At 47.5% G+C, this 19,450-nt stretch overlaps 1 protein-coding gene across 1 annotated transcript; it reads right to left on the bottom strand.

The window, feature by feature from the left end:
* Nucleotides 1-276: 276 nt before the first annotated feature.
* On the bottom strand, nucleotides 277-7,433 carry LOC123035615 (G-protein coupled receptor 54-like). The gene is given in 6 exon segments (XM_044454009.1): nucleotides 277-306; nucleotides 308-640; nucleotides 1,328-1,566; nucleotides 2,555-2,690; nucleotides 2,834-2,958; nucleotides 7,133-7,433. Coding segments are annotated over 6 exon segments (1,164 nt in total).
* Nucleotides 7,434-19,450: the final 12,017 nt, after the last annotated feature.

Here is a 19,450-nt window from a genome sequence, read left to right as displayed (position 1 = left end):
TCTATCGATTATATTTTCAACTCAAGTTTGATTAAGTTTCAGATAATTTGCAGATTGTAGCTTTCACTCAGAACTAAAATCTGCAATCAGTCACACAGAGTTCCTAGCCCTCATTATCACTTTATGTATCTGAGCTACGTAGATTCCTTAGTGCTCTGGCCTTTTAATGCTAAACGCCATTCACATTTTGTGAGGTCCTTGAATAGCAGCCATCCAGTTTTATTAGATGCCATATCAAGCAGAATGCTTCCTTGTGGAAGCTCGATCATGAACAACTTAGGTCTCTTCAGTGACAAATTTCATTCCCTTCTGCATTGTGGGAGCCTGAGTGGATGCCATTGTCCCGTACACGCTGGCGGAACAGGAAGGGAAAGGCCTTCTTGAAGGACTTACGGAAACTGTCTCCCATGAAAGCATAGACAATGGGGTTGAGAGAAGAGTTGGCATATGACATGCAGTTGGCCCATGTCTTGATCTTATAGGTCTCATAGTTGGCTTGGAAGTGGAGATAGAAACCCTGAAAGAGCAAGTAGAACTGGATCGGCCCCCAGCAAATGGCAAACAGAAGCACAATCACCACAACCATCTTGGAAATCTTGGCCCGCATGGCAGCTGAGCGTTCAGATAGATGCTGCACCTGCTGGGATTGAACAGAAAAGGCATGGATAGTCGATCCAGAATATAGTGTGGTGCAGTGATATGGCAGCAAGATCGGCTTCCTCTCTAGGTAAGGAAGAGATCCTAGTAGGTTAGAGCAACATGTTGGATTCATGAGGAAGGGACTGCCATGCAATCTTAAAATCTGCGTATCCAGCGAAGAAGTGGCATCCTGCTAATCTCAGCTTTCTTCTCCCTCCCTCCCTCCCTCCCTCCCTCCTTTCTTTCTTTCAGCCTGCAGTTCTAAAGTTTAAGAGTATATGGAGGAAGGTCACTGCATGGATACATACATCTGAATTAATTCTTCAGAAAAACAAGTTTTAGAAAGAAAATAGGAAGTCTGAAATATTTTCAAATGGTTTCTTGTCTAATGTTATGGAAAAAGTTCAACAACCTGTGTTTTTATAAAATACCTAGGAACACTTTCACCGTAAAAGGAGTGAACTAAAGAAGAAGACCAAATGAAACTGATATTACATTATACATGTCTGGGAGAACAGGTGTTTGGTACCTTGCCAGGTGTTTTAAGGATTGATTCCTACATATTCTTTAGATTCCTTGAATTAAAACCTTACCTGAACTATCTACAGGTAGGCTGCTGGAGCTTTCTTCACAAAGGTCCAACACTTGAAGAAACAGAGTGACCCTAAATTCTTGTCCTCCATCTTACCTGGTAATCATGGTCCATGGGCTCCACCACGGGGCGCCCAATGCGCTTGAGCATGATGGAATAGCAGAGGCAGATAGTAAACAAGGGCAACAGATAGACAGCCAGGAAAGTGTATAGAATGAAGCTGCGCTCCTGGCTCTTGCTGGTGAAGGCTTCAATACAGTAGGTGCGCAAGCCGTACCAGTAGCCCACCTCAGTCCGATGGTACACAGCCATGGGCAGCGATAGGATGAATGACCCTGGAGGCAAAAGATACCAAAGTCAGGGTCCTGTGAGGTAGTACTGGCATGGGTATTAAGGATGAGCAGCTCAGATGCCTCTGCATTCTTGCTTAATGCAGCTTTTCAGTTGAAATGCATTTCAATACATTTTACCTCATGATTTTAAATTGATTGTAGACTGTATCCCACTGGATATGTTAAAATATGAATTATATACTTCCGCATATACAGCTTAATTCATTTTTACAACTTACTTGACCTCTGGGTAATGTCCAATGTTAGTCCCATGTAGCATAGATCCATTGATCCGTTCAGTGGGTCTACTCTGTGTAGGACTAACATCGGATAGCATCCAGTGTTTGCAAGTCAAATTAGTCCATGTTCACACATCTTTGCCTCCCAGAAAACAATAGCTTTGATAAGAATGGGTGTAAAGGAAGGCTGGTTACTAGTAAAAACTGGATTATTAGCATAAGTGAAGTTGAGAACCAAAGCTCAGGAGAAAGCTGGGTACAGCAACCAACTAGGCCTAACCCTCTTACACTGTATTCATCTTTCCATGTATTTCCAGGGTTTAGATGTCGAATGTTGTTGACTATGTAGACAAATAGTACTATTCATGCAGAAGAGGGAAGAAAAAGGCTTGGTGGAACACCAACTTTTTGAGAAGTAAAAAAAAAGGGGGGGGGGGTTACAGGCAGGGCCTCAAAGAGACCAAAACAGCATGCTAAATTTGTTCCACTCTTTGTTGTTTTGATGCAAACAAACATGGCTAGCCTTCTAGAACTCAGAAGTGTGGGCTATAATTTACTATAATCACTCAACAAACCAACCAATCAAGCACTCTGTAGAGAAGTTGGTATTTGCCTCGATGTTACATTGTGAGACAGCTGCTCAGAAGACCAGGCTCAATATATGAAGATTTAGTTGTGTGTGGCAATAAAAGTAATGTCAGCCATCTTCTTTCCTATAGCTTTGTGCACGTAGATTTTTTGGACTTACTCACCAATCCAGATCGCAATGCTGACAGCCATGGCCACCTGGGGAGTTCGATAATGCAACGACTGCAGTGGGTACAGCGTGGCGTAGCAGCGGTCCACACTCATAGCCATCAGGGTGATGCATGTAGCCTGCACAGTCACCTGTTAAGACAAGGAAAACTGGTAAAAGAACCCACATTCGTTCCTCTGTGAACACATGAATTGTTTGCATAGACGCCCTCTCCACCGCACATCTGCTTATACAATAAATATTACCTCCAGGTTCTTCCTCCATTCAAGCTCACCTGCTGCAAATAGTTGACAAATTTGCACATGAAGTCCCCAAACACCCAGCTGGGCAGGGGGTAGAGTGTGGCAGTGAAGGGCACGCAGCACACTAGGAATATGATGTCAGTGGTAGCCAGGTTTGCTGCAAAGACACAGAGTTGGCATCAGCGTGAGACATGGTGAGGCTCGCTTGCTCTGCCTGGCGCTGTCAGCTCGGCTCCCTGACTCAAGCCTTAAGGTCATTAAGGGATTGTCCATTGAACTCCTTGGCAGAAAGCAATGGGCCAGACTAGAGACACGTGTCTAACAGGGATGTCTCGCCTCGCCTTTCATAAACTGGATGGGCCTCCTGTACTGACTCTAGAGAAAAATAAGTAAAGGGAAACAAGGCGTAGCTGCTAGAGACACATTGGAAAGAATGTCTGCTTTGGTCCATGGAGAGACTGCAGCAGAGGCCACATATATGGCTGCTTGTCTCGGTACTGAGGCAAGAAGTCCCCCTTGCTGCTTTCTCCATCATTCTGTTTTCTTGCTCACAGAATACTGGAATAGGGCATTGGGGCTCACAGTCTGGAGTGACACAGCTTCTGTGTCCCTGCACACTGTGTCCCTGCACACTGTGGAAAAGAGAACTGTGATGAGTTCAGTCCTACTCAGTTTTGTCCCTACTCCTTGACTAACCTTTGCACATTCCTTGCATATGTGTGTTTCTTTATCCCAGAACTGCAGGTTCAGATTCTATGTATTTTATTTCCTAGGAATAACACACACACACACACACACACACACACACACACACACACACACACACACGTGCAGTTGCATCAGTGCATTCCTATGCACACTAGTAATTTTAAGGAGTGTGTTGAAAACGTAAGACTGAAAGGGGATGGCAAAGCAGCTGGTTTCCTATTTCAGTAAATTGGGTGGGGGGGGGACTTCCAGTGCACACTATGACCTCCTCTTGCCCATGGAGGAGTGAGGTCCTTCAGTGGTCCTTGCTCCCTCCCCAAGCCTTGGCCCCTAAGGGGAGCAACACAGGAAGAATCTTTTTCCTAACTGCCATGAAAGATCAGACTTTGGGGACAAGATGGGGACAAGAGGTAAGCCATGGATTCTCCTGCCTAAGTTCCTGTCCCACTGGCACCCCGTGGGGCATGTAGCATGGGAAGAAAGAGCTGAACTTGACTTGAACTTGCAAGCTGCAGCAAACTCTTCTTCTCCATGCAGTGATTGGCATGAAACATTTCAAGTGGGCAGGGAGGCTGCAGATTATGTTGTGGAAGAGAAGGATCTTTGCAGATGAGACTGTAGGGGAAATTAACAGAGGATAAATATATATTGTTTAGTGGTGCGTGGCAATGGGTCCTTCCATGCCTAGATTTTCTTTTGGGTATTGGGTCCTTAACCAGTTTGTTATGTTTCTTTTGTTATTATTTTTCCAAGTTAGTTATCTGCCCAAGATGGTATGACTTTGGTACCAAGGATGTCATGCAGTTATCTATGCAAGCTGCTTACCACATGCTAAGGCTAATCATTCAAGCTAGCAAGAAAGTATAAACATGATTAGGGCTGCAGGAGTATAATGAAAACCACAGGAGTAATTAATATGGCTGATGTTTGGCACAGCATATCTGCTGTAGCTTCAGTGCTTAAGTTTCTGCAAGAAAACACCTCTTGGAGAACCTAAACCTGATCCACAGCAGGTGCTGTGTGTTTGGTCATCTCCACAGGTCTGACTGATGTTGTTCTTCATGGCATTTCTGCTAAATGAAAGGGCATAAACACTGTTATCTTGTAGTGCAGGTGATGCTTAATTACTGTCTGCACCAAGGACATCTTTAGCCTTTCTCCATCAATGTGTTTGCTGTCTCAGAATCATAAATGAACCATTGTCACTTGGCCTTGGCCTTTGACATCACTGGATTGTGGGTGGGGGGTCATACAGCCCCAGGACCAAAAATGAGTAAATGAGTTTTAGAGAAGGGATGGATTGACTGACATGAAAGGGGAGAGTGTGTCCAAGGCATTAAAAAGCAAGAAATACCTCCAGTAGTGATTGAAAAGTGAGGTAGAGAACAGCCCAGAAGAGGGAAGTATGGGACTTTTGTCCAGCTTAGCAGTGGCAGAATTCTTTCAGCCCAAGGGCCGAAATCCGTTTTAGAGATGCTCTCAGGGTCCTACTCCAGGGGTGAGTGGGGCTGAAGGCAAAAGGGGTTGGGAGAAAAAATTTTAAAATGCCACCCTATTGCAGCTTGAAGCCTTACTGCCAATAACTAAGCCTTAGGAGAAATGACTTGGCCTCTTAGAATGTGCAGAGGGAGGCTGCATAAAAGCACTCACTGGTAGGGGGAAAGGAAACACAGGCAGAGAAGGGGGCCTGGTCCTCAGGAGACCTCTAGATGGATGACTGTGGCAGCCAAGCCTGAGGTTCTGCACCAAAGTCCAGACCAGGCACACATACCTTTGGCATAGGGCGTGAGCCTTCACACAAATACTGGCAAGTTTAACAACGAGAAACCAGGGGATGGGGGCATACATTGCATCGCCTCTCACATGGATGCAGATAGCAGACCATGTGCAATACTCATTGTCTGCACACACTCCAGGGAAGGGAGAAAACAACAAGAGAATTGAGCATCGGCTGTGCCAAAAGTTGAGCATCCGGGTTTTCATCCTGCTTCTCTCAGCCATGTTGGGGTTATACATATGGCCCAGCTGAAAGCATGCAGATGGGTGGGCTATTTTGAGGGGCTGCTCCCTTGCAAGTTGAAGAAGGAAGACTTTGTGGTGCCTTCCTAATATTTGTGCTTTTTGAACAGGTGTGATGGTCCCTGTGGCTGCAGAGCTGTGTCTGTCCGGCTTCAGCGTGTGGGCTGCAGATGTTTCTTATGCACCATTACAGAAAACTCAGCAGGATCCTCAGTTCAGGTTCTGCCTGAGGAACGACAGCACAGCGGGGCTGTTTGGGGGTTCATGACATTTAGTGACTGTGGCCCTTTTTATATCTGGGCTTCACCTGCATTACAGGGTACAGGGGAGGGCATCCTCTTGCTACAAAGGCATAATGCGACAGTTGCTGTGTTCTTACTGTGTTCCTGTCCCACATCATGTGCTGCATTTGTGTCTAGTTCTGGAGTCTCCCTTCCACCAGCTCTGATGGAATAGATAAAATACTTGCTTTTAAAATACAAGAAGGAAAAGGAAAGCACCAGAGCAATCTTAGACATGTTTACTTAGAAGGAAGTTGCACTGAATTCAGGGGTCTTACTCCCATGTACATCTACACAGAACTGCAGCCCGGGTGTAAGCCCCACTGATCTTTGGGGTCGCTCCTCCTGTATAGTTGTGTAACTGTTCACACAGGACCAGATCTAACAGTGTTAATACATGCCAGCATATTGAAATTCTGACCATTGCCTTATTAAGGACTGCATGTGTATGAAACATATTGAAATGAACAGAATAAAGTACCAGTTTGTGATACCTTCTAATTGATTTTTTGAAATGTCCTTTTCGACAGTAATATCTTTACTATTCCTTTAAGGAGAAAACAAGCATGCTCATTTTCACCTGGCAAGCATTCAAGAACATACAGGAAAGTAATGTTCTCTTACCATAATAGCAGATCAGCGCTGGGGGGCACCATAATGAGTTAGAGCCCTCGGGCTGCAGGCCAGTAAATGCAGTGAGAATCAGTTGTTCATTGTGTGTGTGTGTGTGTGGGGGGGGGGTGCTAGGGGGGCTTTTAACCTACTATTTCTGAAATCATCAAATCATCCGTTCCAGACAAATCTTAAAGAGGAAGTCCTAATATTACAAAGTACTTAATTTACTGCACTGCTCAGAGAAAGCAGCAAATGATGCTTGGGAGGAGCATGTGCAGAATGAAACCATTACATAGGAATGTAACATTACAGGCTTGCCTGACAAATCCACTGTCCTGTTAGTTTTCATAGCTATAGTTTCCATGTGCATTTCACAAACAATTGGGATTAACTGTGGGAAACGTTCATGCAGGCCAGGCATATAAAATAACTCATTGATAACCCCAAGGGGCAAAATCTTACACACTGGGAGTCCAGGACAGAAGTTATGGCTGAGGGAAACAAGCTGTGGCAGACCAGACTGGAAGAAGCCCGGCTTTTTTAGAGCCATAGACCAACCTCCCTCAACCCTCCAGATTGCTGGACTGCAATTCCCACCATTCCCAGCCTGCATTCCCTAGGAGCAGAAGTGCTAACTCCCACAGGCTCAGGTGACTATGGTGCAAGCCTAGAAAACAGGTGCAGGCTGGTATGGGGCGGCTGACTCACCAATGTAGAAGTTGGTGGCGGTGCGCATCTGGCGGTGCTTGCTGATGACATAGATGACCAGAGAGTTCCCCACCAGACCAAGCAGCATGATGAGGGCGTAAAAGACAGGCACGAGCCATGCGTCCGTCAGAAACGGGGGCGAAGTCTCCTCCTGCGCACTGTTGTTCATGATCCAACGCTGCGTTCCGACCGGGAGGGCCCCCGAGCTGGGCTCGGCGCTGCCTGAATTGCTCAGCCAGGGCCTGGTGGGCTCTGGGATCCAGCTGGGCTGGGCCCCTGAAGGCAGAGGCGCAGCGTCCATTCTGGGGTGCAAGGGGCAGCAGCAGTCCCTGGTCCAGGCAGCCTGCCCCCACGCGACGTGGCAGGGAAGGTCTTACAGGTGTCACTGCTCCACAACAGAAGAGAGAGAGTGGCCGGGAGCTGCAGCTGCAGTAGCAGTAGCTGCCGCTGCCACCAGAAATGAGCCTGGAAAGGTCACACTGTCTTCTGAGCCAGGGCAGGGCAGGTCTGGTCCAGCTCTGGCCGAAATGGAGCTCGCTGCCAAATGTCGGGATACAGCCTGCCTCCACTGCAGGTCTCCTGAGCCAGCTCAGGGAGGGCAGAGCAGACTGTTGAGCTGCTCTTGACAGTGTCTGGCACCTTTATGCTTAGTGGTGCCGTGGCTGTCAGAGGTAGGTTTTGTATCCTGACTGGATAAGCACATCTTTTGTGCCAGTTGCCTCTCTCTGAGTCAATCCCCTCTTTCTCCGCTGGAATCTTTTGTCGTGCATGTTGTTCAGCCCTAGCAGAGTTCCCTTCACTTACTCCCCAGTGGGCAGACAACTTTCTCCCCTTCTCCCCTTTCTGTCACACACACACACACACAGAGTGATGGGCTCCCACACCAGCTCCTTTTCTCTTCCTCCCTCCTCTTTTGGTACAGCATCCCAGAACTCAACCTGGCTAAGGCTGGGCTCTCTGCACACAGACAGACGCTACTAGTAGAAGGCAAGCTGAAGTTAATGAAGAGGGTGGAAGAGGCAGCTCTGATTGGCTCCAAAGGAGGCTGCTGCAGCTGCCTGCATCTGTGCACGGGGGAGGCTGGATGATGCCAAGCCCAGGACAAAGGGAACAGCAGGCAGTTTAGCGCAGCCAAGGGTGAGCAGAGAGCAGACCGCCACATGTTTTGAACTTCAAATCCCACTGTTCCTTACCATCAGTGTTACTGGCAGGGGCTTCTGGGACTTGAAGTCCAGGGATCTACTGTCTTCCCACCCCTGATCTAGAGCATCTTTGCAGTGTGCATGTGTTTGGCTGAAGACTCCGACCCCTAAGTACAGGCCCTGCTGCACCCCTCCTGCTGTCGTGAGCTAGGCGTTCCCTCCCCAGCAAGGCAGACTCTCCAGCACCTCTTGTAAGCAGCTTTATTCCACAAAGAAGCCTCTAAGCATACACAGGTCTCTGAGCATACTCAAAGCAAAATGTTGATGCCTCTTTGCCCCCTCCTTTACCCAAAGCTTTGCTTATGAACCCTTCTGGGCCTGTTTTGGGAAGGAGGGGCACCGTGAAGCTGGGCACACCTGCATTCTTCCCTTCAAGCCCCCAGCTGGGCCACCTTGCAGCTGTGGTGATGGATTTTTGGGTCCACCTCCTGCCAAGAGACTCCACATCTCCACATCCTCTCCTTCAGGATGTTGTCATTGTTCTTCATCATTTCTTCGTCATTTCAATGCATGAGCCCCCTGGCTGCCCTTGAACTACTATCATCTTGAGCAGACACAGATGGGTACTGAGAAGCTGTGGCTGCAGGTGGAGGCCCAGCTGTGACAACAACAATTCCGTTATCAGAGTTCGAGCTCTCAGCCCTGCCTAGGTCAGCCAGATCCCCATCATCCACAGACTCGGAGCTGTCAGTTTCGCCAAAATGGTCAGCTTCCCGTGCACACTTGGGAGTCTTGCCAGAGAGTGTGCATGACACCTGCAAAGTAGAATCACACAGCGAGAGAGGGAGCTGGGAGAAACATAGCAGATTGCAGATGTGAGACTAGCTGACAAGATTGTCCCTGGTTTTCTTATTTTTTGTGGCGGGGGGAAAGGACATCATGGTTAATTTCTGAATTTGCTACTACCTTCTTCAATTATCTTGGGTATATCTGACCCTTTCCTCTCCCAGTTCTTTCCACCAGGCTAGATAGGAATTGTCAACCTGTCTCTTTCAATAGAGCTGGACTGAAGCCGCAAAAAAGGATTAGCAATGAAATCCTTGTCTGAGTTTTACTTTTCTCCCCCTGCACATTTGACTTCCTTAAATAAGAATTTAACTTTGCAAACTTTCAGAAACTTTCTATTTGGATTAAGCATTGCCACCATAATTAAATAAAAACTGAGCGAAACCTTAATTTTAAAATACAAAGTTAATGCCTACCTAAAAACTAAGGAAAACACATTTAAATAAAAATAGATTTTTTAAAAAAACATTGTGATATTGCCCCAACCCTCCTACCTTGTGTTCATAAAACGAGAGTGTAGCCCTAAATGCCAAAAATTCTGAGCATGCAACTGATGTTTAACCATCATACTTAAGGAAGGCACCTGGAGAGCCTCCATGGGACAAGAGCAGGCCAGGTTGCCCCCCACCTTACCTTAAATAGGTGGCCAGTCATGGACGTAAGACAGGATGCCACACTTGGGGTGGCAGTGCATAGCTTGACAAACATGTTGGCCTCCTGCGAAATGGTGACCTAATATGTGCAAATGCTGTATCAGAGACCGTAGGAAAGGAATCAGGAATACAGCTGTCCATGTCATCATGCCATTGTACAAATCACACCTGGAATACTTTTGTGTACGATTGTGCTCACTTCATCTCAAAAAGCAGATTGTGGAGCTGGAACAAGGCAATCAAAAGGATCCAGGGAATGAAGCAAAGCCTCTGTGGGGGAAGCCTACAATATTTCGGGGCTTTTAAGCTGAGAAAAGGTTAAGTAAGCAAGGACAAGACAGAATATGTGTGTTATCACATGGTGTTTATATCCCATCTTTCTTAGTGTAGTGTGGAACTCAAGACACCTTACATAGATCCTCACAACTCCATCAGCTTAAATGGTTCATGTCCCATCCCTGCAAGTGGATCTGTTTTGTCAAATATTTTCTTTCACAGATCACTTTGGGTCATCTGCTTTCAAGCCTCTTATCCATGAGAACATTACTCTCTTTGGTGGTATCTTTCTATCATTTTATGAGTAAGGAATTATTTTTATAAGCACCTGTTAATCATTCCCAGGAAGGAGCAATTTCAGTTCTGAAGGATCTGAGTGGCTGAACTTCTTGATCTAAAAATATCCAAGTGTTTCTTTATTTACTTTTCATCACAAACCAATTTTGCAAGGAACCAAGTGCCTCAGCTCCTTTGAATCTAGTTGATCTCCTTCATTTGCATGCTCTTCATCCCTCTAATCTATTGCAAAGAGCATCCATAAGTCTTTTAGCAGCAACACTATGGTGACATAAGGACCTTAACATAAAGCATGGGTCCTCAGACTACGGCCCACGGGATGGATCCGGCCTGCCACGGCCATTTATCTGGCCTACCTCAGAGGTTTTCAACACACTGCACACGCACCTGCCACTGCCTGCCTCTCCCCCTGCATGGGGAGGCGGTGGCTGGCTCACGAGGAGATCGTTTTGGACTCGCTAGGAGAAAGCGATCTCCAAGCGAGCGAGCCGCTGCATCACACGCACGCCCCCACCTGCCTCCCCTCGCCACACCCACGTGCCCCGCCCCCCCACTGCAGTGCGCACATGCGCCCTGCCCCCACTCCTGCGCCGGCCCGCGCACCCCGCCGGCACCACCTTTCCGGCCCACGCTCAGCACTGGCAGCTTTCCACTGGCCCCCTGGTTAAACAGTTTGAGGACCCCGGTCTAAGTCATGGGTCCTCAAACTACGGCCCGCAGGACAGGTCCGGCCTGCCATGGCCATCAACCCGGCCCGCGCCGCTGTTTGCCGCCTGCACATGTGCTTGCTGCGCAGGCGGGGAGGTGGTGCCTCACTTGCCCAGAGATGGTTTTGGACGCGCTGGGAGATCTCTGAGTGAGCAGACCACCGCTGCCATGCACGCCCAATGCCGTCTCGCGCGCGCCCGACGGCACCTCACTGGCCCGCGCCCCCAGGCACCCCGCCTCACCGGCCCACGACGGTCACCACAGCCTTTCAACTGGCCCCCTATTCAAAAAGTTTGAGGACCCCTGACATAGAGAGAAGGGCTGTGGGTACACAGGGGCCCGGTGAGAAAGTGCCGTATTGATAATGCCGTATGAGGGCAGATAAGAGAGTGTTTCTGTGGTGAATGGAAGGGGGTGAGAAGAGAACTACACAGAAGGGAGGGGAAATACACGTCTCCTCTTCCTCCTCTCACTTCCTCCGTCACCCTCTCTCCCGTCCCTCTTTCTCTCTCTCCAGCACTTGTTTATCATGGCATGCTTGCCTTCACTCTCAACCCTATCCAATTCATTCAATGGAAGTGGCAGCAAATGCCGTGTTGTGCTTGGAGTGTTGGCCTGGGACTCAGAAGAACTGGGTTCTAGTCTGCACTTGGCGGCGAAGCTCACCGGGTGATTTTGGGCCAGTCACAGACTCTCAGCCCAACTAGATCATCGCACTGTTGTTGTGAGGATGTTTCTTCAAGGAAAAAACATATGCCATAACAGAATTAATAAATGCAAAGAAAAGAAACACTGTGCAAATAATGCATAAGGATTTCTTCAGATGCTCCTAGTGCTTAGCATCTGATAAACATTATGGCCAGGATTGGATTGTTTTCATATGTCAAGCACAATTTTAGGAGCCCACTTGTCGTGCCAGTGTCCTTCACCAAGTAAGCTTTATCTTTCATGCAAGGAACTTTGATGCATATGTGGTCCATCCCCGTTTAGCCTCAGAATGATCCTTCAAATTGGGCTCAGCTGAGCAATGGTGATTAGATCAAGGCCATCCAGTGGGTTTTGTGTCAGAGGAATTGAACTGGGCTCTCCCTGGCAGGGCCAGCTCAAGGCATTTTGCAGCAAGGGCAAGATGGCGTGTGCCCTCAAGCTGCATATTGCTTTAACACTGACGAAAGGCAGCATCCTGCATGACACCTGAGGGCAACAGGCTAGGTTCGGATGTGCAAACAGCTTGCATGGCAGGCTCGACTCTTTCTTCCAGCATCTTGCCACTCCGATGGTGGCAGTCTCGGCATCTGCTGCCTGAGGCGACGGCCTCTCTCTGCCTCCTGGTAGAGCTGGCTGGTGTCCAACAGCCCTAGGAATGTAAGCGGAGTCCTGCTGGGCCCAGCTGGGGGCATTCCGTTCTCACACTAGCCAGTCACGTGCCCCTGGGAGGTTCACCAGCACGACAGGAACATATTCGTGCTCAGCATCGATAATCTTATTCTCTATGGACTAGACCACATGGGACCTCCAGGGTCTTGGTGATTGTTCGGTCTCTGGTTTTATCTCATATCGGCCTTCTTGATCCGGGCCACTGAAAATGAACACCCACTGTTCACACACATGTGCTTTATATGCATCTGCTGCACATGTGGGTTCAACTTCTTTCACCATTGGTGTTGCTTCGAATTTTGGTGTATGGCACTAGCATCCCACTAGCTTTGAGGGCTTGGCCTCTTGTAAGCACTCCTGTGAGGGAAGACCTGCGCTAAATGCTTTTCAAAGGAACTGAGCACCAACTGAGCTCAGAAGCCACTGGGGAAACCCGTGAGCTCTACAGTGAATCGTTCAGCGAGCTAATCTGAATGCGCCTCTTTCTTTTTATCAAAGGCAATTAATTTTCAATCTGCTTGTCTTTTGCAATAATATGACATTGTGGCAGTCACTGGCGAGCCTTTTGGAGACTCAGTGCCCAAACTCCAACCCAAAACCCACTTATCTATCGCAAAGTGCCAACAGTACAATGAAACCTGAAACCTGTGGTTTTAGTTTAGAAAAAACAACTCACAGCCAGTCCAAGCAAATATATATATATATATCTCCATCCATCCATCCATCCATCCATTCATCCTTGGTAGCACACTGACCGGCCATGTGAAAGCTCGGATGAGTCGCAGCTAATGAGTTGTGGCATGTGATGTCATTGCCTGGCGCCGCTACTCCTTTCCGAGTGTGCACATGGCCCCTATGTGTGCTGTTATCTGATGCTTGGCTGCTGGGGCGATGCTGGGGTGACTTGGCTCGCACGGCAACAGAGAGGGTTCTGCATGCCCACTGTGGCACGTGTGACATAGGTTTGCCAGCACTGGCCTAACCCTACCCTGGTGCACTCCCCTACCCCTAATATAGGCTTAAAGTTCCATTGAAAATAATGCAATTTTGAAAATGCCTTCCTTGAGTAGCTTTTTCTGCACAGCTCATCATTTCTGCCCATTCTATACACATCCAACCATCAAAATCATACCAGGACACTGTAACCCTGCCCTGGTGCACTCCCCTAACCCTAATATAGGGGTAAAATTCCATTGAAAATAGGAAGATTTTGAAAAAACCTTCCTTGAGTTGCTTTTTCTGCACAGCTCAAGATTTCTGCCCATTCTAAGCATATTCCAACCATCAAAATCACGCCGGGACACCTCATTTTCTAATCCTAACCCAGTGATGGTGAACCTTTTAGAGACGGAGTGCTGAAACTGCAATGCAAACCCACTTATTTATTGCAATGTGCCAACACTGCAATAAAACCTGAAGACAGCCATTCCAAGCAAACGTTTATATAGCCTTGGCAGGGCACTGACCAGCTATGCAAAAGCTTGGAAGAGTTGCAGCTAATGTGTTGCTACTTGTGACATCATCATCTGGCACCACTACTCCTTTCTGAGCGTGTGCATGGCCCCTATGTGTGCTGTTGAGCAATGCTCGGTTGCTGGGGCGATGCAGGGGTGACTGGGCTTGCGTGCCGACAGAGGGCTCTGAGCACCCACTGTGGCACGTGTCCCACAGGTTCGCCACCACTGCCCTCGGAGATGAAAAGAAAGAAAGGTGGGAGTCAATGGTGCACATGTTTGAAAAACTTCTACAGTTAGTTTACAGGGCATTGATTCAAGTTCAAGATTCATTTGTATGGTGCATGACAATTTGCATTTACAGAACACAAGAGGACAAGTCTTGCAATCCATAATTGCATTCAAAGATACTGAGTTCAGGTTTCAGACCAAAGGCCAAATTCAGTTTTGGAAAAGCTCTCAGAAGCTGCCTTCCAGTGGAGGGAGGGGCCCAAGGCAAAGGGACAGGCCAAGTACAAAAGGTCAAGGCTAAAATAACAAAATACTGGCATATTTTAGATTGGCTGTCCAAGGAATGTGGGTGGCCCGATTTGGCACCCCAGCACTCAGGTTTTACCCCCATGCACTGGGAAATATTTCGTGATAATCCAATTACTTTGGCAAACTGACTCAGAAAGCACTGGAGTGTCCTTCAATAGAATTGTTAAGAAGAGGCTGGATGGCCATCTCTCAGGTGTGATAGATTTCCTGCTTTGACAAAAATTTAGACTAGATTATCTTGAAAATCCCTTTCAGCTCTATAGTTAGATGCTAAATTCTACAAGCAAGTACCCATTCAACCAATATTAATCATAATGTACTGATCATATGGGAGTGCAAACTGGCCCTATCTCTGAGACAGCCGTGTTTTTTCTAAAGCCTCATGGAATATTATTATTATTATTATTATTATTATTATTATTATTATTTTGGTGGGGGGATTAATAGATTGCATCTTGAAATAAAGTCAGTAGGATCGCAGGCTCTCTCTCCCAAAGACAACAGCAGACATCTGACTCAGAACTAATCAGCAATAAACACATTACCAAGCTGGCAAATTGGATGATTAGAAAATCAGCAATCTAACACAAGGCGGGTTGGCAAGCACATCAGCGGTCATGACTGGCCCTCCAGAGAGAGTTGACTAGGCTCCTCTAGCACGCTAAAAATAATTTACAGGCAGCCTTTGAATCCACCAGCAGCACTTTCTTTGATTAAACTGGCAGGAGTGGCTGAAAGCATGTTTGACACACAACATTAAAGCTAAGATACCATTTTAATAAATAGGTTGCCAGCTTAGATACCTTGGACTATACGAAGTTTTTTCCCCCCAAGAACTAAGAGCACAGAATCCTGCCCTCTACAAATCCTCTTGTATTCCTGAGGAAGGAAGGAAATACAGGAAGAGGCAATGTGATGCCCACAGGACACAGTGTCACTCTGGACACTTTTTGTGGTGCTCCAGAGGTGCCCCACTTTTCCAACTTTCCTAAATTTATGTTGGTGCTGAAAACTGCTTGTTCAAATGAGCCATTTAGTGTGGGGCTCAGAGCCCACTTCTGCTTTGTACTCAGCCTTTCGGGCAGGTTACTTGTGTTTTGCCCTCTCCCGTGGGAGCCATGATGCCAAGGACAGTTTTCCAAATTGCCCACAAGCCCCAAAAGCTGGTCTGACTTTGCTCTAGAAAGCTAAGGTGAGACCTCTGGGGACAAGAGTCCTTCAGGTGAAAAGAGGGCAGTAGGCAGTGTATGTGGGAAGATGATTTTCTCTGCCAAAAATACCGGAGGGAAGAAGGTTAAAAAGCGTTCCTTCCCCATCTGCATACGTCTGCAAGGCAGAGTGAATCCTCCATAACTATCTGTCCATGTATACATGTATCATGGGAGGAAATAACACACGGCTGAGGTTACATGTTGTTTGGTCCCCACTGTTCAGAACTATGTGTTTCAGAAAGAAAGAGGCTTCTGGAGGATGCAGAGCAACAGTTTGGCTTTTAAAAAGAAAAATATCTTCTTAGGCATCCCCATATTCATGGCTTAAGCCAATCATCCTCTGTGCACATGGTGCCAAACTGGCTGCCACAGAATCCTTCAAGCAGGATGGGAACAAGACTTCCACCTGCCCAAGCTCCTCAGCAACTGGTGTATGCAAGCGTGCCATCCCCAGTGAAGGAGGCAGCCCATAGCCAGCAAGACTAGTAGCCATCGACAGTCTCCTCCTTGAATTTGTCCAGTCCCCCTTTAAAGCCATCCAAATTGCTGGCCATCACCACATCCTTTGGCAGTCTGAAAACTGATATTACTGCATAAAACAGTAAAATCATATACTTATAGTAACCATTCAGCAGTATTTTCCCCTCTTGGGTTGCAAATATGGGCAGGACATGGAAGGATCTGAGGACCCATTAAAATGAATTATTCCTTTGCAATGCTTGGGCCATGCTTGACTCACCCTGATTATGCCTGCTATGAAATATACCAAGACTCTTTAGCCTGTCCTTCATCACACATTGGCCTGCTTTAATCCAAACAAAATCCCAGCCCTTGAATGGGCAGGTATAGAAATGAATGAATACTGCATTACTGATGATCCCAGGGATTGGTGGGCATCCTGCAACAACACAGGAGGGCTGCCTGAATGCCCTTCCCTGCCTAGTGACCCCAGTGTGGTTGCCCCCAGAGAATCCCAGCATTGGCCTTGCTTCGGCCAAAGCAAGACAGGACTCGGGCACCTCAGAAATGTTTCCTGGATGTGCAGCAGAGAGTAGTGGAAGCATGAGGTATTTTGACAGCATCACTCCATGCTCGTAGCATTCATCAGTGAGAGGGCACTAGCAAATTCCTATGTCCTACAAGAAGTTGGGAGGATGTAATTTATCTTTCAGGCAGCCAAGAAACACAATTACCAAATCTTTCGTACTATGAAGGATGATAGGCACATGTCCCTGCTCACAGTTGACGTAGCTGTGCAGCAGCTGGTGAATGGAACAGATGGGTCGTGTGCTTGAGAGATAATGAATCTCTTGGGATCATTTTGTCCATATAAAAGACTTATCTAGCATCCCTGTCACCCAATGGGCAAGGCAGAGCCTTATTCAGAAGGTGGAAGCATCTCTATTTTTGTTTGTTTATTTATTGTTTAATTCATTTTAATACCGTCCAATAGCTGAGGCTTTCTGGGTGGATAGTAAAAGTTAAAATTGAATAAAAGTTCAACACACACACACACACACACACACACTTATAAAGTGTGTTTCTTGGGGTTGACTCCTCAGTCATCCTGGGGAAAAAGGAGTGAGACATGGAAGAGAAACCAATTGGCCAGAACTAAAGCATGGATGGATGGATGGATGGATGGATGGATGGATGGATGGATGGATGGATGGGGAGCTACTGATAGGGACATGCTGATGCTGGAAAATCTGTCTGATTTCAGCTTGGCAGACATCGTGCCTGAAGGGCTAGGAGTGTGGTGTGTACTACAGAGTTCCATCTCTAAGATGGGCAGTGCTTTGTGCATTTTTGAATGTTAAAGAAATTTGTGCAAGTTGCATGAGAACCATATGCTTCTTGGGTGCTGATTTGCAAGAATGGCTGAATTCTAGACAAATTTCTTTAGTGCATGTATGTTAAATGCACAAATCACAGACTATCTTGGGGTGGGGGGGTAAAAAGCCCTCCATAGGGAACCATAGCCACTCCTTCTCCCCACCCTTCTGCTCTTCCATGATTTTTGCATGGAGGAAGAGGAGTTGTGAATTACAGTGGTACCTCAGCTCACGAACACCTCAGTTCATGACCAAATCGGGTCATGAACAAAAATTTCATAAACATTTTGACTCTGGTTGTCAACTCTGCAATGGGTGGCAACTGTGATCGCGACCATCTCCCCACCCCCAGCAAGTGGGGAGATGGCTGTGATCGTGCTGGGGGCGGTGGGGAGATGGTTGAGATCGCACCCGTCTTTCCTGCACGAGCGCAACCGCGATCTTGGCCATCTTCCCCCCAGCACGATTGCACCCGTCTCCCCCCGCCGAGCACACCCCCCATTTGCGCCTGCCTCTCTCCCCCACCAGCACGCTGGCATTTGTACCCGTCTCTCCCCCAACCCAGCATGCCAGGATAATGGGCTCGTGCAGGGATGACGGGTGCGATTGTGGTCGTGCTGTGGGGGGTGGGGATGACTGCACTCGTGCTCAGGGTGGTGGGGAGATGGCCACGAACTTTGTTGTTCTTTGTCACTTTGCTTCAAATTTTTCTGATTAAAAAAATAGCTACAGAACGGATTAACCATATTTACACTGAACCTTATGGGGAAATTTAACTTGGCCCACGACCAATTTGGGTCACGACCAGAGTCCTGGAATGGATTAAGTTTGTGAGCCAAGGTACCACTGTACCTTTCTGAAAGCTCTTCCATTCCAGGAGCAGCAGCAGCAGGAAACGTAAAGGGACATTTTTCTTACATATGCCACCCTTCCTCTTCCTCCTCATACAATTTCATTTGTGTGTGACACAAGATCATGTTTTCAACATAGTGGAGCTGCACTGCATTCATTTGCATGTGTCCCAACCGTATTACACGTGTTTTTCATAAATACTGTGACAACACTCCCTGGAAGAGGATCTACTGTAGATTTGCCAAGGCAGGCCTTGTCCACATGACCAAGAAGGGAAGACAAGTGAGTCTTGCCTTCTCATGGAAGCAGAACAGCTTCAGTTTTGTCATTGTTGCTTCCTGCCACTCTAGAGAGCTATCAGGAAAAGACTCAAGCAGCAGACAGGTGTGAGCAAGAGAGATACCTTTTTATTGAGCATAGAAACTGGAGCCAACAAGCTACCAACAGTTATCAAAAATCACTTTGCAGCACCGGGCATAAGTCCAGTCCATTCTTTCACACTGGCAGTGGCAGGCACTATTGCCACGGATATCCCAGGAACCGCAGCCCATTCCACAAGCACATGAAGTGACCTCGTAACCTGAGGGGTGGAAAAGAGGGTCAGGCAAATGAGCCCTTCAGCAGTCCCTGTGTGGATGCCACACACGTCTGGCACCACTGGCCACTGAGGTATATGTGTTCAGACCTGTGCCGATGATCAAGCTAAGCGAGCCTGCCACGTTCCTTCAGAAGCACAGCACAGCTTGCATTTTCCACCCCCAAAGTACCTCTTCTTCTCCCAGGATGGCAAAAAGTCTTACCTGGAGGACAGGAGGCGTCAGAACCAGCAGCTGATACACCGGTGCATGCCAGCTTGGCCTTGGACACTACGCCGGTCACTGAGAGAGAAGGGGTTACTTAAGCCACCCATGCTTAAGCAGACATTTTGTTCTTGCTGCTGCTGTGATGAACTGGCTCACTCAGAGTGAACAGTACAGACTCCACCTTGAGGCAAGGCTGGATATGCTAACCTGCACCATCCATGAGGCAGTGGGATAGGTAATGCACAAATGACTCGACTGAGCAATTCAGTTTCCAAGGACTCCCAAATACTCCGCAAAGGAAGGAGGCAAGTGAGGCAAAGCATA

Source organism: Varanus komodoensis, unplaced genomic scaffold (assembly GCF_004798865.1).
Source record: "Varanus komodoensis strain SLA01 unplaced genomic scaffold, ASM479886v1 scaffold7_1, whole genome shotgun sequence".
Classification (NCBI taxonomy): Eukaryota; Metazoa; Chordata; class Lepidosauria; order Squamata; family Varanidae; genus Varanus; species Varanus komodoensis.
Note: the sequence above shows the minus strand (reverse complement) of the source record. Positions and strands in the feature narration are given on the sequence as shown.